Consider the following 16988-nt stretch of genomic DNA (forward strand, 5'->3'; position numbering starts at 1 on the left):
ATTAGGTAATAAAGGGAGCATGGGATTCCAGCCTGCTTTATCAGCAAACAAAACCACTGCTTCAGGTTATGGATGAATAACTCACAACAAAGCAAATTTCATTTCCTTTCCAACTGCTCTAAGTTTTCTGTTCCTTTCCTCAAGACACTGTTGTGTGTCCGCCTGCAATGTAGGTTGTATGCCTTCCTTTCTTAAGATGAAAATATACCTCACACAATCCATATTTAATGAAAACAAACTAATGCAACCCATTAATTGAGTCTTCTGTCTTTAAAAAAAAAAGTGTGTTCCTCTTGGCTGTGGAACATTTGTTGTTCAAATGGAATGTGTTAAATCTTAGTTAGTTATCATCTTACACCTAAGGTACAAGTTACTAATTGACACTTCATGCTGAGCCTGGCTGAGAGATCTGTTGCATTCTAAGCCTGGCAACCTGAAGTATTTCCTGGGAGTTAGCCATGGGCCCATGCTCAAAAGAGTGTAAGCTGCCCGGGTAAAGCCCTAATGTGGAGTCAGTGCCCGAGTTTAGTGGAGCATTAGATTCAACCACCCTAATGTCTGACCCACATTCAAACACCCTCATAAAATTGTGTCCAGCTGAAGGATGCCGACTCTTTTTAATGTCTTCTGCCAAAGTCTGTTTGCCCACCAGCTCAAATAGAACTGCTCTCAAGTCTGAAGTTCATCATAACACATTCTTCACATTCATCTGGCATACACAGGTGCAACCCCACGTTCAAGGAGACGTCTCATTACAAGAGCCTTTGAATTTTGAAATGTGGCTGCTCTGACAGAAATCTGGTGTGACAAGATTTCTGGATAGCTGGAAAAGTAGCTAAGAACTGAATGTGTTGTTGTCAGAATCAATTAATAAAAACATAAAAACATAAGTGTTATTGGGCATACAAGTTAGGCAACAATTAGGTTGACTTTGCAAACAGGTGTTTGGAATATCCCAAGACTAGGCTACTCGTTGTGGCTCAAAAAAAAAAAAAAAAAAACATCTCAATGTATGATCACTTAAACATTAGCATATGTCTTAGGTCTAAACATTCAGTATGGAGAAACTGATAACATGAAGAAGGCAAGTTAATATGAATGACACGATAACCAAACTTCAATAAAACTAAAATGTTTGTCACCAGTGACTTGATGTGTTTATTCATTAGAAGGTAGCATCGGGCTTGTTCGACTCATCTTTGGAGATAACTGTTAGGGTTTACTTTACAATTTGGCTAGCCTTTAGCAAACTTGAGTAGCTTTTTATTCTGAAAGGATTAACATAGCCTACTTCAAAAAAACGAATTAACGTACATGTACCAAAGGCTATCAATATTGTCTATGTAGACTTACGAGAGGTAATTGTATAACGTTATTGGTAAGTATGTGGCATTAATTAACATCAACCAACAATATCACACAAAACTGTCACATCTGTAAATTAGTTTCAAAGGTAGCCTACTAAATTAGCTATACGGTTAGCCTTCTACATTAAGTTGCATAATAACGTTCTTATACGTACTAACAGATAAGTCATCTTTCACTGCCTTTCTTTTGGCACACGAATACAAACCTAAACCCTAAAAAAAGGTACACAAAAAAATCAATGTTTCTTGAAATTGGGTAAGCTGAAAACTCAAAGAAACTCAGTTTGCTAGCTAACTTACAAAGATGTTTGAATCATACGCAGCGTGTGAATGAGTTGACTCGCTAGTTCTGAGACCAGCCCCAAACAGATGTGCAGACGAAAAGAGAGGCATGGGTCGAACAAAGAATAGAACATCATTTCAAAGACATGAAACATAAAGTAAAGTTGTGTTTTACCCACCAAAACGACAGCAAATCGTTCCTCTAATTCACCTGGCTCCGGCATGGGCAGTTTTAAAGGCATGTTATGTGCCCTGAAGTCAGTTTGTTGGTCCATACTCCCTGCGTTCCCCATGTTTCAAGGTGGTGGGAACACTTCAGTCGTCTTCTCTTCTCGTCCTCCACTTCAAAAATCACGGAGAATAAAACAAAAAAGGTATCCGATATTGGAAGAAGTCCCTAATTCTCCAGCTTTATCCCAGTCTGATCACTTCACACCGACACACACTTGGCGCAAGCAGTAAAAGGCGACTTAACCAAAGACAAGAGTTTTCCTCAAGCATTATAACGTTCGGGGGGAATTCGGCAGCAACTTAAGCAACCGCGCAATGAAATCAAAAAACGTGCCTTATCCGTATCTTGCACAATTTCTGCACCACTCCCAGTTAGCTGTTATGGTGACGATGTGCATGATTCAGGCTAAGCGGTCCCCCGTCTGTGTTGCCTGTTAATCCTTCCAATGCTGACCAACAGATACAGTTAAGGATCCACACTGCACCGCACACTACACTGAATCACAGTTCTACACAATAAGCCTTTTCAGATTGGCCTCCCACTTGGGCGTGCCAAAAAGCCGTAGTTAAGGGAGACGATGTTTTGTCCGGTTGCATTATGGTACTTGAAGTCCCCCCCCCACATATACTTTTTGTGAAAACTTTTTTTCGTTGTTATTATAATTTGTCAGTTTAACGCTCCCAAACAAACTGTAAGGCTGGTCCTTACTAAACCTATGAGCAGGCCATTTGTGACAGAATACTTCCGGGAATAGTTACACGAAATTTTACAGATTTGTCACCATAACGCGAGAACCAGGCTATAGGCTACAATTTCCCCTATTTAGACACTCTCAGAAAACTGTCTGAGCAGATGTAAGCAGGATCCAGGACAAACAGGGCGGGGTCTGAACTTGAGTGGATGATATCATTGGGACTTTTGTGAGAGACGCTCCAGATGTTGAGGGATTTTTAAAGGACAGCATCAACAGGGCGGCAGCTTGAGCAAGGTCAGTTCACTCCCCAGCACAGATGCAGTGAGACACAGACCAAAATGCAATTTAAAAGTAGGCCTACAAATCCTCTTAAATAAGATTTCCACTTAAATTGTTTGGCTACTTTTGAATGTTGCCTAATGAAGTAGCCTAGCCATAGGGCCATTATAAACTCCAGTAGGCCTAATGTATTTTCAATTGTGCCACACAGTTCAAGGAAAAATTCAATAGGCTACCTACAATCAAAGATCTAATATGTGTGCTATATACACTGCCATATATTTTACCTAGGTCTACTTACACCCAGACTGATAATCTGTATGATTACTAGATTACTTGTAACTTCCAGTTGCAAAATGAACAGAATAAACAAACAAAAAAACATGGGAAGTCTGAATAAGTGACTGTCCTTTAAGGGGAACTGAGAGCACACACATATACTGTACACACAGACGATTGCTGAGAGTGTTGAACGATAAGTGGTCAGCAGGGAGTCTGGGTGGGGCCGGCATGGTCCTGGTGGGCAGTGGGATCACAGACAGACGGAGCTCAGCTGGCAGGGGAGGCAAGCGAAGGGCTCAGGTGTCCCCCAGACAGGCCGTCTGATGGGGAGTGGGGGCTCTCCACTGAGGGGACATACAGGATGTTTGGACACTTTATCCCCAACCTTTCTTATGTGTCTGTTAACATAATGCAAGCCTATATAAAGCCTTTTTTGGATTGTTGTTGGTATTGTTACAGAGCAGTGGGCTGTGTATTTTTTATAAATCTATTATAAAGCCCTTATAACACCACAATGTTAATAGACTGTGCTCCCAAAAGTAGCGCTATTAATGGGGCTATAACAAAACCAGCAAGAGGATGTGAACCGGTAGCACTCTGGCAGCAGTTGGTCTAATTATAAGGCTAACTAGACCCTAAAGTGATATAAAGTTGCTTAGTAGATAAAAAGTAGATGGTTGATAGTAACATCTGATCTGAGTCCTCCCACATGTTTGGTAGCTCACCAAGCTGTGGTTCAAAAGCATGCAACAGCTGTAGGCTGCAGCTTCATATGGTTTCCTCTCAGTGGGAGGATACCATAAGAAGGTGAGGAGGGAGACACCCCACAGCTGTCAGATATCAACTAGGCTTCAGATCTCCTGAGGGTTCTGGAGTGAACTACAAGGAAATGTAAAATGCTAAACTCGTGCCAAAAGTAATGGCCAAACAATGCAATCTCTGTGTCGGGGTGTCTCACAGGGGACACCGCTCCGGCAGATGTTGCTAAATTTGACTGCGAGGCAGCCAAAGAGGAGTAGTGTTCTTCAGGGCCCGCGGTGCACTCGCTCATGGGTGTGGAGGCCGAAATGACGCACAGAGAGAACATTGTAATCCAGACGACGAGTGTTGCCAGACCCCACAGCCATGCCCCTCTTTATAATACAATCAATAGACCAGACCCTGGTCTGTCTGCAGAGTCATACAGGGGCAGCAGCCTCTCAGCCTTTTGTGTCGGAACAGGAAATAAACTAATACATTCTATCAAGTACAACAGAAATCTAACAAAAACATGGTGAAAGCATGTGTACAATAATTGAAGTTTCTAAAATCCAGAATGATTTTGGACTAGATGCTGACGCCATTCATGGTAAGCAAATGTGCTGGAGAGTCACACAGCAGAATGCAACACAGACACCTAGTGGTTATATATGGTATTGCAAGTACTACATTCTTTGTACTTCTAAATATACATTTTCCTCATATTGCTACTGTATATCAGAAGAAAAAGAGCTCTGTCTACACTGAGTTATTTTCTGCTGTTATAGACAAGTCCACAACCCACTCATAAAAAGAAAACAATGTACTTTTGTGATAAAATTTATTCTATAACAGTGAGTAACTACAACTGCAGAGTTCTCATTACAAGATAATCTGAACTTTGTCAAACTGGTACATTTTATAAAAATTAGGGAAATATAATCTACATAGTCTAATAGAAAACATGGATCTAACTGCATCATTTGGTAAGAGTAGTGAAACTGAAAAAGTAGTGAAAACTGGTAAGTGCCTAAGAAAACGACTTCAAACCAATACACAAATAACATTGAATAATTGTGCTTAAGCTGCTCTAAAGGAAAACCTCTTAAAAAGGAGTGGCAGACCTGCCAAATGTCCAATACTTCAGTGTTGACAACACAACACACAACACACACTTGTGATTAAGGCTTGTTTGGTTGGGAGAACACTCAATGAAAAGTCACAGAAAACCTTAAAATAATTGGTTAAACATACCAGCTGGAATGTGGATAATTTCATGGTTAAGTTATAAATACTGATATCTGTTTGTTACTGTTGAGTAAATGAAGAGAAATGAAAAAAATACGCGAAACCGAAAACCAACCGAAAAAAGAGAAATAATTGAAAGTGCACAAAACGTCACAAGAGTGATCAAAGCCCATCTTCAATAAATCCACAGTCTTTTCCCAGAGAGTGAGTGCCTTACCAAAAGCAACTAGTAAACAAAGTAGTGTTAAATGAGGCAAGGTCTTCCGTGTCTTTCTTTATGTAAATCTTGTACCGATTATTCCTCCTCTTCTTCTTCCTCCTCTTCCTCCCCTCCTCCTCCCATAACCTCCACTATGAGTTCGGCCGTGCATGTCGCCTCCCCCAGGTTGTTCACAGCCTTGCAGGTGTACTTGGCGTCGTCGTCACCCGACACGTCGGAGATGACCAGGCTGCAGTTGCCGTCCTCGTCATAATCGATCTGGTGGTGCCGCGTCTCTTTGATCGGCTGCTCATCCTTATACCACACCACCTCGGGGTCCGGGAAGCCTAGGGAGGGAAAGGACAGCCACCAATTAGTCATGCTTTGCTGTGCAAACAGGATGTTGACTGTATTACAGATGCAACACAGATCAAAACAGATTAAACTTGTTTGGCCCTAATCAGAGTTAATCTGTGACCCACATCTGTGAGGGAATAGGATTAGCCTGCATGGCATGAGGTGTTCTCACTCTGGAGGTGCTTCATTGGGTTGATATGCCTATCTGGATCCAGACAGAATATTTCCAGAATATTCTTAATTGGCTTAATGTAAGCTCATTGAACGTGGTATTATTTGTGTTGCTATTCGGTATGGACACCTTACAGCATAGGTTCTCAAAGTGCGGCCCGGGGGCCAATGGCGGCCCGCGGAAACATTTCTGGCGGCCCGCGATAACATCTGATAACATCTGTAAAACTGTTAAAACTGTACAACTGTACTGTGTGCTTTGAAAAGAATGGATCTCCGTTTAGTGGTGTTTCGTGGCCATCAGGTTTTCCTGTGGTGCTTTGGTAGCTGGAATTGGCCCTGAATAAGGCCTATGCTGAGGCACACTGGGACTGTTTGTTCTAAATAAGTTTACTTGAAATGGACTGCAACCTGAACTGTTATATCCCAAATTTGTCTGTTGAGGGTAGAGAACCGCAGGGATTGTGTGTGCATTGCAATTCTTCTTAAGATTTTCACTAGTTTTGCCAGGTTTAGCCTCAGTTACAGTATGAATTAAAATGTGTTTAATGCAATAAATATAAACTGTAGAGATGCAAACTGGTCATTAAAATGATTACAAATGGGATTTTTTTTCCAGTTTATTTTTTTCTTTTTCTCCTCCCGCCCCTTTGGCGGCCCTCAGTTCAATGTTGGGTTCCTGAATTGGCCCTCACCAATCAAAACTTTGAGAACCCCTGCCTTACAGACTGATTGTTGATAAACTGCTTAAGACAAGGCATCTTCATTAACCCGCGAGAGAGTCCCATCTGAGCCTTACCCTCGATCTTGCATTCGAAACGGGCAGCGCTGCCTTCCACCACCTCCACGTCCTTAATGACAGAGCCAAAGCTGGGCTTTACAGGCGTCCTGTTCTCGGCCTCTATGGCTTCCAAGAATGGGCTATCCTCTGTGCAAAAGTAGAAAACACAAACCACTAAGAAACTGCACTACTGTATTTCAAAACATTTCACTCAGAAATGAGAGCACTTCAGTTGGGTTGAAAGTTGGTGTACTGGAGGGTTTTTGTTCTGTTTTAGGATGCACATCCCAAAAGTGCATTAACAGAGGGGCTGAGAGAACTCTGGGTGACATTAATAAAACAACTGGCCCAAGCTGGGATGACATGGCTGCTTCATGTATTTAGAAAAGAGTGAACTTTGTTGACATGCCACCTTCTGTGGGAGATCCCTTCTTGGCATGGAGACCAGCCATCATTGCCATGTTGGACAGTCTGCCAATGGCCCGCAATGCATGTCCCGTTTTCTGCCAAGGAAATCACAACATGGTCAACTCACTTCAGTGGTACAAATAAAGCACTCCTAAATTCTAAGAATACGTTTTAACATGCATCTTTCTGCCTGACTAATATTCACTGGAATTTTCCGTAGCAGCTCAGTTTCAGTTTGAATGAAAATTAAGACATTCTACAGAATTCCCTTTTAGCTGGAAGCAGATGATGCAAGTTTCCTGTTGTATAAACAAGTGGTGTATATATTTCACTATTTCACACGAAAAGCTATGGAAGTCAAGTTAAATGTCGAAATGTTAAAGGTGCAGTCGGTGGTCATATGGCCACAACATTTTTTTGCCACATTCAGCAATCATCTCCTCTGGTCCGCTAGCTGCCCATTCCGTGAGTACACTGTAAAAAACTCTGTAGGCAGCCCAGGGTTCGAAAACTGGAAACAAACAAAGTGGGGGCAGCCTGCTCCCCAAACAAAAATGAAAAAGCCTGTGTGGAGTTTTTCTGGGAATACTGAAGGAAAGGGGTGAGCTACCTCTGCTATATTTAATTTGGTCCTATTTTAATTTTAATCTATGTTGTTTTGGACAAATATGTAAACATAAACATAAACAAACATGACTCCCTGCACAATCGCTGACTGCACCTTTAAGTCTCTTTCAAGGTGCACAACAAGTGATCAATGAACATTTTGAATAGACACAGAAAGCAAAGACCTTCAGAAATATCTATTTTAAGCAGAACCATCTATTTATTTTATCCATTTCAACAGCTGGATTTCCAGACGGACAGAATGCTCAGTTCAATTTTACTTCTGAAACCCTCACCCCACCATTAATCATGGAACAGATCCCTACACTCAGCACAGATGCCCATGAGCCTGATCCCTTCTCAGGGAGACTTTCCAGTTACCTGCCATTTTCTCCTTAAGAGGTACTTTTTCATTCTCTCTTTGGAGAGCGCCTTGGCCTCCATAGTTTTGGTGTCCTGTTTCATCCATGGGTGTTCTAGGCACTGATCACACGTCAGACGGGCACTGCAAGAACCCACAAGTCATATGAGAGGTGGTGTGTGAGAGTGAACACATTGCAAACAGAGATTAGTGTGTGTGCATGTGTGTGTGTGTGTGTGTGTGTGTGCATGTGTGTGTGTGTGTGTGTGTATTTGTGTGTGTGTATGAATTAACATCTAGCCAACCACTGTGGCAGTGAATCAAAGATCCCCCTGACACGTAAGCTATCCAAACACAAAACACTTGTAACACTGATCAAAGCCATAGACACAATGTGGGGAGGCTCAGCAGTGATGGCCCTACTTCTTATCCTTCTTCAGGAGCTGGGTGATGAAGTCCTTAGCCGAGTCTGAGATGTCATCGAAGGCCTCATCTTCAAAATCCCAGGTAGCTGAGGTAACATTAGCCAGCGTCTCACCGTCATTATCCCCCATGAATGGAGACAGCCCACTAACCCTGAGAGAGATAGAGAAAAAGAGGGAGAGAGAGAGAGAGGAAGTGAATGAAGAGTGATGTAGAATCCAACATGCATAATCTGAGATCATTTAAGCTTCAACAAAAAGCTGATATTATATATAAGGGCTGAGCTACACCAGGCATGTAACTGAAGCGTTCCGTTCGCGTTGCGTCTGCTGCAACACTTAGCTTCCACTATAATCAATGGAAGTAGCTACACCAGACGTGATAGCGGTGCGTACATTCGAACAAAATAGACCATTCATCTAAAATGGATTTTATGCGTCGCGAACGGAACTCTTCAGTTACGCGCCTGGTGTAGTTACGCTGTAAATGTTAGTGTATGGTCTTGCATGTGGCCTAACTGAAAAAGTTTGATAGTATTGCATTTGTTTTGATGTCAGGAAGAGGGTTAAGGACTCTTAAGGATAAGGATCAAGTCTAGCTTCGTATATTTATGTTATGGAAAAACAGGCATTCATTAAATCATGACTGTGCAGTAAATGTCTGAGATATGAGAGCTGCAGGCAAATTTAATGGAGAATTATGTATTGTTAGATCTATCAGCAACAATTCCTAATGTAAACATAACCAGATAATGTATGAAAAATTCACATGAATTAAACATTAAGCCATTAGTGATATCAAAGGCAACAAGGCATCTTAGCAACAGAGTAGCCACATGCGGAATACAGATGGTATTCATACTTTTCCATTTGAAAGGTATAAGATAAATGATGCCTGATTTTACAACAATGTACAAAACACAAGAACTGATATGTTAATTAGGCCTAAGCACTAGGCCTACAGTAATCACAGTGTTTGGTCATAATGCATCACAAAACACACCACATTTACTGAATTTTGTCATATACTGTACAACCTCTGATGAAAATAAGAAAAGACATCTATTTGTAATGTTTTGAAAGTCAGTGGCATTGTAAGTAAATAGTATTTATTCTGTTTGGTAAGAGGCTTTAGGAAGAGGTTTGGAAGTGTTTAAATTTAATTCTAGACTGTGTTTATCTCAGACGCCACATTCAAAAAAAGAAAATCCAATGGAGGATCTCCAGACCAGAGTGAACCCAATAACCTTTATAGGAATGCAGTGCCTAACTACAATACTCCGCCCTGGATGGAAGATCATGAAGAGTTTGGTCAGGCTATTTAATTATGTATTTCAGGTAATATCAATCAAATTGCAGTTTTGTTGTTTTGACTGAGTAAAGATAAATAAAATAACAATACACAATTACAGTTCTACTAAAATTACTTTAAAAAACAAAATGTAAAAAAAATATTTATGAAAAAACAAAGACAAGTAAGCGGCTTCGGGCATATCTCTCAGACAGCAATGCCCTCCTGCAACATACACCGTAATGTACACTGCAATGCCATCTCCTGGCACAAACAGGTGCCACTAGCATCCCTAATTTCCTGTGGCTCAGTTTCTGTCTACGCATGGGCCCTCATGGTTAAAGTTCTGGGGGCTGGCTGTCTGGATGGGGCCAGGGGCTCCCACAGTGCAAACACCGGGAAGCAGAGTTATGTGGACAGAGCCGGGGCGAAGTGGGGAGCTGTAGGGGAGCCACGGCGCTCAAATGGGGCCCCCTGTGCATGGTGTGTGGGATGAGAGGAGAGGAGAGGAGAGGAGAGGAGAGGAGAGGAGAGGCGTGCCGTCGGATCCGTTTACGGAGCCTATAAGCGTTCCTCTGAAGTTCCCGCCAGGGCTGCAGTGTACATAAACCTGGGCTTGGAGCGGGCCCCAGGACCACCTGGTAGCAGACGTATGGTCCAGTATGAAACCAGAGCCGCCTGGCGTTCAAAGCACCCCTTCTCCTCCCCATGTGGCTGCCGTATTACAATGATTAAGTGGATGTGTGAGCATTGACACAGGGAGATATATTTCAGAGGGTTTTGTTTGTTTCAAGTGAGACCATGAAAAAATAAAGCCGTCCCCTGTATTTAATCATTATTAATTTTTAATAATGTTCTCTTTTTTTTAATGGAAATCAAAGGCTCGAGACTGAACAGGAAAAGGCAGGCAGAGGACAGACAATTACACAAATTCCTTCTCTGGCCATCCATGACCAGTGTACGCTTGAAAGAACAAAGACAGCAGACTGTGGAGAAGCAAAGGTGAACATCTCCTTTCATCCCCGCAAGCACACTCATACTTACAGGATGTAGCAGATGACCCCTATGCTCCACATGTCTGTGGGGTAACCAATGGGCTCATAGTTGATCACCTCAGGAGCCACAAACTCGGGTGTTCCAAAAAGAACTTTGAGCTTTCCCCCACCTCCTGTAGTACATCACAAAATCCACATAAAGATAAATGCTGCAATGTTATTCTATAAGTTATTATGCTGTTATATTTTTATGCTTTAGTAACACTGTACCTACTGTCACGCCAATAAAGCAACATTGAATTGGATTTAATTGATAAAGTATGTTTCAGAAGATTGCTACAAACAAGTCTACAATGCTGAGTCCTGAATATTACGAAGAAACTATCAATGTCCACATTGTACGTATCAAGCATCATAGCCAAAGTTTAAGCTGCATGGTACCTGCAATGGAAACATTTTGGAAAAATCATGGAAAAAAGCTTCACAAAGATCAGGGTGAAGTCAAGTTACCTAGTCTACGGGCCAGGCCAAAGTCAATGAGCTTAATCTTGCTGCCCGTCTTGTTGACACACATGATGTTCTCTGGCTTGAGGTCGAGGTGGACGATCTCCTGCTTGTGGATGAAGTTGACGCCGGCCACAATCTGCAGCATGTACTTGATCACCTCCCTCTCGGACAGCTCAAAGTCCTCGTCGATGATTCGTTCAAACAGCTCTCCCCCCGAAATCCTGTGAGCCACCACATTAGCATTCAGTTATGTCCACAAATCAGAACTGTTGCCATTTACAATTGCTCATGCTGAAGGCAGGCCGAGGGAGACTAAACTTGTGCATGAGGTCAAGCTTTTGTGTCAAGAAAGTTAAGTGTCCTGTTTTTCTTCACTGGGAAGCCACTATTTTTAACTTTGTCTGCATATTTCACATCCTTGAGAAAAAGCTGCTCTGCTTTCCTCAGCCATATTTAAATCAACAGTTTTCCATTCAGCGAGTCCAGCGAGTCTAGGCATGGAATGCTGGGTTAGTGACAGTGCCAGAAGTACACTGGGCACTGAGGCTGAGCACGTCTGCTATGATAGGTATTTATGATTTCAACATACATGGCATTCAAAGCAGTGCGCAGTCTGCTGCAAACCTGAGTGATAATGAAATGACAAAACAATTGTCACTTAAAATAATATTAAAAAAGAAAGATTACAAAAGCATACAACTGGCCCTTACAAAGGCTTCTTGGAGGCTAGTACAGATGGAATCTCAAGGAGGAAAGGGTACTCACATTTCTAAAACCATGACGATGTTTGCCTCACACTCAAATGCATCGACACACTGGACCAGCTTGGGGTGGTGAAGGTCGTTCATGATGCCGATCTCATCCCTCACCTCTTTCTTTTCTTTTTCTGAATACGCTTTGATGAACTTCCCAGCCCACACCTTCTTAGTGGATTTTTCGATGAGTTTAAATACTGTTCCAAATTTCCCCCTTGAAAAGTATATCAACATAAAATTCCAACACATATCAGCTAACACATTTAGTAAAGTGAAAAGTTACTTTTTCCTCTGAAAAGCAAACAAATTATTGTCAGGATTATTACCATCCTGAAACATATCATACATTTAGGCTAAATGAAAATACGTATAGAGAAGCACTTGATTGAAAAATCTATGTGGGCGTTCTGTCTTTGAGCACTTTAAGCACAAAACAACAACATTGATACTTACGCTCCTAGTCTATCTTCTACGTTGTAGAGATCTTTGACATTCACATCAGTTTTGATGGACACCGTTTTATAGTCTGGCACCTTCTCATTTTCTAAAAGAACCATGCCACAACATATTTACAGTGAACACAATGGTCTCTCATATATAAACATATAAAAAATGTTCATATCTGAAGTAGGCACATACCGTCATCGGATACCTCAGGCTCCTCCTCTGGCTCTATTCATTATAAAACAAAACAAAACAAAACACTGTTACAAACAACTCCTTATAACAGTACATTTTTGGTCTTGTCTAAGGAGCTCCAGCTGATTTGAAGACTGTTCCTAAATTGGCCACAAGGGGGAGCTCACCTTCTTCTTCAACTCCCACAGTAACCGCGACAGATTCTGCACTGGGCTCCCCGGTTCCATAGATGTTGATGGCCCGCACGCGGAACTTGTACTCCCGGTCTGCTGTGAGGTTCTGGACGTAGTAGTAGGTGTTGGTGCAGGACGCCAGGTCCTTCCACTTCTTGGTCACAGAATCCCATATCTCTAGGTTGTAGGACTGGACCGCACTGCCACCGTCGTAGGACGGGCCGCGCCACTGCAGGGTGAGGGTGGTCTTGGCAATTTCCGAGATGGTGGGGACACGAGCAGGGGGGTCAGGTTTGTCTGAGAATCACAGAAAGCAGGGCTCGACATTAATGGTTGCCCGCTTGCCCTTGGCTACCAAATTGTTACAAGGCAACCAGATTTGGCAACCAAAACCTCATGCCTGGTTGCCAAGCTGGCAACCACTTTTAACCACTTTTAAAAAGTTAACGTTGAGGCCTTAACAGAGATCTCAATCCACCTTGTGCTTTCAGTGGTGCAGTTTACATGCACATCTTAACAGCATTTTGTATGTCTCACATAAGATACATAAAAATGACAAAGCAGACATAGTAGCTAGCTTTATAAAACCAGGTGTTGCTTGTGAACATGTCAGAAGTCTCCATAGAGACAAACATCTTTTTCTTCAGACACCTGGAACAACACAATGAGTTTATCTATGGGGGACATATACAGCTCCCTCTGCCTCACAAATGTCAGCTCCCCTGTGGTACCACCGCACAGCTGTTGTGGTGGAGAGGACAGACCTACATAACTGCTGAACTGACTGCTGCTCAGTGGAGGCTGTTGCCTACAGTATGCTCCCTTGAAAGCACAGTACATGCGAGTAGGTAGACCTCCACTCTTGCTCTTGAATTTCCCCTGGGGATCAATAAAGTATCTATCTATCTATCTATCTATCTATCTATCTATCTATCTATCTACAGTATCTATCTATCTATCTATCTATCTATCTATCTATCTATATATCCCCCTATGAAGCGTAATCTGTGGTGGACAAATCTGATTTTTCAGTGGATTCACCTTTGACCTTATAAACCACTGCTCGCCTGCTAGGCACCGACTGTATGAACTCTCATAACTCAGACAGACAGGATGCATTTCACTGCAGAAAGGGGAGGAGAACATTCACTCAAATGCACTAACTAACAAGCAATGAAGTGGCTGCGTTGCCGTTAAGCCAGGGTCTCGTGGTCTCTTTGAAGTGTTAATAGTGCTCTTGGAGGGAGGGAGGCACATCATAAACAGGCCATTTATGGGGACCGGCATAATAATGGATGGAGCTGCTCCAGAAATCCCCGATACTGGGGGCCTACTTCACAAGAGTCACAAGAATGGGAACGGCTTCCCCCTATCTGGCCAGTGGCTCACATCTCTGCACTGTTGACCGATGGCTTGTGGAAAGTGGAGCACCTCCAATGAAGTGGCTCTCACTGTTTAACTCATGTCAGTGGCAGGCTGTGAGACAGTGGGAATGGTGAGGTGGAAAATGCATCCACTCCTAGCCACACTTCTCCCTCTCTCTCTCTCTCTCTCTCTCTCTCTCTCTCTCTCTATCTCTCTCTCTCTCTCTGACTCTCCCTCCCCCTGCCCCCTGCGTCATAACTTTACGCTGCTCAGTGAAACATAAGTTTCAAAACACCACAGTTTCCACTCCTTTCTAGAGGTCTGGGGGTGAGCTGCAGATGGGAACCCAGAACCTTAAAAGGCCACAGGAGATTTGAGTGTGTGTGTGTGTGTGTGTGTGTGTGTGTATGTGTGTGTGTGTGTGAGAGAGAGAGAGAGAGCGAGAGAGACAGAGAGAGAGAGCCCTGTTGAGAGTAGGTTCCAGAGAAACCTCTGAGCACCTAGTGTACCACATTCCTCAAGCCAACAGCACAGGAACACCCTAAGGCTGGATTAGCGTTGAGAAGGACCCTGCCGCCTGGCACGCAACACGGCCCACGGTAATTCAGGAAGAATGATGTGATTTCAGACCACCCTCAAGTGCCATCCACATACTGCTCTCCTCTGGTGTTTATAAACTATTTATAGCAATACATAAAGAACTTCACAAATACTCATACTGGGGAAGCTTTTCATACATGCATGGGGTCTTTCAAGGAGTACGAAAAATATTCTAAAATAATGCTTCTAGCTCATTCTTATACATGCACATTGTAGTTTCCACCATTTTCCATCCTCCATTAGCTTTCTTTGTTGTGTTCCCCTGAATTGCATATTGCCTGTTGTATGTTGTAAAACAATAATCAATCAGGATTTTCAGGATCTTTCACTTGCAAAAACTCCTCTAGTAATAAAGCATTACTTACCAACAATGGTGAGGTTGAGTGCAGCCTGTCTCATGCCATAGTTGTTTCTGACCTCCACTGTGTAGCATCCGCAGTCCTCATCCTGACTCTCCGGGATGTAGAGTTTACTGGACGTCTCATTGGTCTCAATGACCGTCTTGCCAATCTGAATCTGGGGAGGAGAACAACGAGATGAATGCCCAGTGTGTCCAGAAGCATGAGATATAAGCCGTTAGAGTTCTTGGAATAGCCAAAGCACAAGGGAAACCTAACGCCAACAACCAATAATTCAAGCACAACAAATAGTGCAGCCACAGTTTGTTATTGTGTTTACAAAAGGCAAAATTGCCTCAGTAAATCTGGGCATCCAGCCTTGTGGAGAACACAGCCGCAAAAACCTGTTGATGGAAGTGGAATGTTTGTTTTCCAGACGTTGGCAGATCACATGGACAGGACTAAGATGTGTGTGTGTGTGTGTGTGTGTGTGTGTGTTGGGTGGGGGGGTGTTTCTGGAGCTCACTTGCTCACTCTTACCGGCTTGCGGAACTTGAGCCAGGTGCAGGTGATGGGCTGGGCTCCAACGAACTTGCAGAGGATATCCACTGGCTGGCCGGCCAAGATCTTCATGTCATCAGGGAACTCCAGGATCTGAGGGGGGCCTGCACACAGAGACAGCACCAAAGAGTGGGCACATACACACACACAGACATACACACACAGACACACACACACACACACACGACACGACACAAGTCTCCTAACGTCTCAGGTTATCACTCAAACAGTTACTGAAAGCACAGACTCCCCATCTCTCCACTGATGGCTCCCACAGTCACTTCAAACTGGTCTGTGGTCGTCCAGGCCTAAACTCACACCAGCACACAACAGCAGCAGCAAACACCACATGGCTGGCCTAGCTGCTGTGGATGTGTGAGCCCTGATGGACAACCTATGGAAGACCCCTCAGAGGTCACTTCACTTGGATGGCATGGAGGAGGTCTGTAGGTGTCTATGGGGTTCCATTCACTGTGAGTCATGTGGCTAGCTACCATCTATGACCACAGCTACATGAGCATATTTCACAAATCAGACTTGGATGCTACAGACTGAGTAGAGTGTTACCTTGTTTAGAGGCTGTTTTTGAGGGGGGCTTCTTTATTCTGGCTTCGTCTGGAGGAGGAGGAAACATCACACATTTACTTCATGGGAACACAGCAGAGGCTAAAACAACAGTCTGTTACACAAAGGCTAAGAATACGCTATTATCAAAACAGCAAATTGATGAAGAGTTGATTATTATTGATATTGATTATTATTATTATACTGATTTATTTTTGATGCGCTCACAAGATAAATGATATGTGTGCCATTTTTGGCAAGCCTCAACATTGCCTGTCAGATCATCATGGGAAAACACACAGCATTAGCTGGAGCGCTCCACAGACGGAAAATGCCTATGGAGCCCTAATGCGTTTGCTTGGTCGGGTGAGGCTGGTTGAGCATATGGGAAAGCAAGTATAAACTCCTGTGTGCTTGATAAGTGAGCCGGGGGGAAGGGGGAGGAGAGGGAGCAGCTACACTGTGGATGTCCTGGGAGAGGGCCGGCCGGTGTGTGCTTATGGTCTCCAGTATTTGCCTTTTTTGGTCATACTAAAAATAGGCCCCAAAGTATCCAGGAAATCGCCCCCTGGCACTATTTGTTTCGAATTTGATTGCTGTCAAGAAACAACGTGCCGGGCGAAACTGCTTAATGCAAAAGGCTGAGTGGTTGCAGCAAAGAGGATATTTAATCTGAACCAATTAAACTTTAAGCTCAGGACGACTCTGTCATCAGTCATGCCAAACAACCCCCCCCCCCCCCCCCAATCCAATCCAATCCCCCCGCCCCCCTT

The 16988-nt window shown here is 43.2% G+C and overlaps 2 protein-coding genes across 6 annotated transcripts in view; both read right to left on the minus strand.

The window, feature by feature from the left end:
• fmnl2a (formin-like 2a) overlaps window positions 1-2364 on the minus strand; it is a 66833-nt gene extending 64469 nt beyond the window's left edge. For all 3 annotated transcript variants that reach the window (XM_076263567.1, XM_076263570.1, XM_076263568.1), the window contains exon 1: window positions 1829-2364. In XM_076263567.1, coding sequence (XP_076119682.1) covers window positions 1829-1942 — 114 coding nt within the window. In that variant the 5' untranslated portion in view covers window positions 1943-2364. The remainder of the gene's footprint in view (window positions 1-1828) is intronic.
• Window positions 2365-4698: 2334 nt separating this feature from the next.
• The window catches only part of mylka (myosin, light chain kinase a), a 46155-nt gene continuing 33865 nt past the window's right edge, over window positions 4699-16988 (minus strand). For all 3 annotated transcript variants that reach the window (XM_076263573.1, XM_076263572.1, XM_076263571.1), the window contains 14 exons: window positions 16219-16266; window positions 15631-15755; window positions 15118-15268; window positions 12782-13084; window positions 12615-12647; window positions 12429-12519; window positions 11986-12189; window positions 11224-11441; window positions 10763-10886; window positions 8429-8581; window positions 8026-8149; window positions 7043-7133; window positions 6649-6777; window positions 4699-5668 (listed from right to left, as the gene is read on the minus strand). In XM_076263573.1, coding sequence (XP_076119688.1) covers window positions 5418-5668; window positions 6649-6777; window positions 7043-7133; window positions 8026-8149; window positions 8429-8581; window positions 10763-10886; window positions 11224-11441; window positions 11986-12189; window positions 12429-12519; window positions 12615-12647; window positions 12782-13084; window positions 15118-15268; window positions 15631-15755; window positions 16219-16266 — 2045 coding nt within the window. In that variant the 3' untranslated portion in view covers window positions 4699-5417. The remainder of the gene's footprint in view (window positions 5669-6648; window positions 6778-7042; window positions 7134-8025; window positions 8150-8428; window positions 8582-10762; window positions 10887-11223; window positions 11442-11985; window positions 12190-12428; window positions 12520-12614; window positions 12648-12781; window positions 13085-15117; window positions 15269-15630; window positions 15756-16218; window positions 16267-16988) is intronic.

This window comes from Alosa pseudoharengus, unplaced genomic scaffold (assembly GCF_046254945.1).
Source record: "Alosa pseudoharengus isolate Yale_2024_CS ecotype anadromous, Long Island Sound unplaced genomic scaffold, YU_APseudo_1.1 YU_APseudo_1.1_scf_3, whole genome shotgun sequence".
Classification (NCBI taxonomy): Eukaryota; Metazoa; Chordata; class Actinopteri; order Clupeiformes; family Clupeidae; genus Alosa; species Alosa pseudoharengus.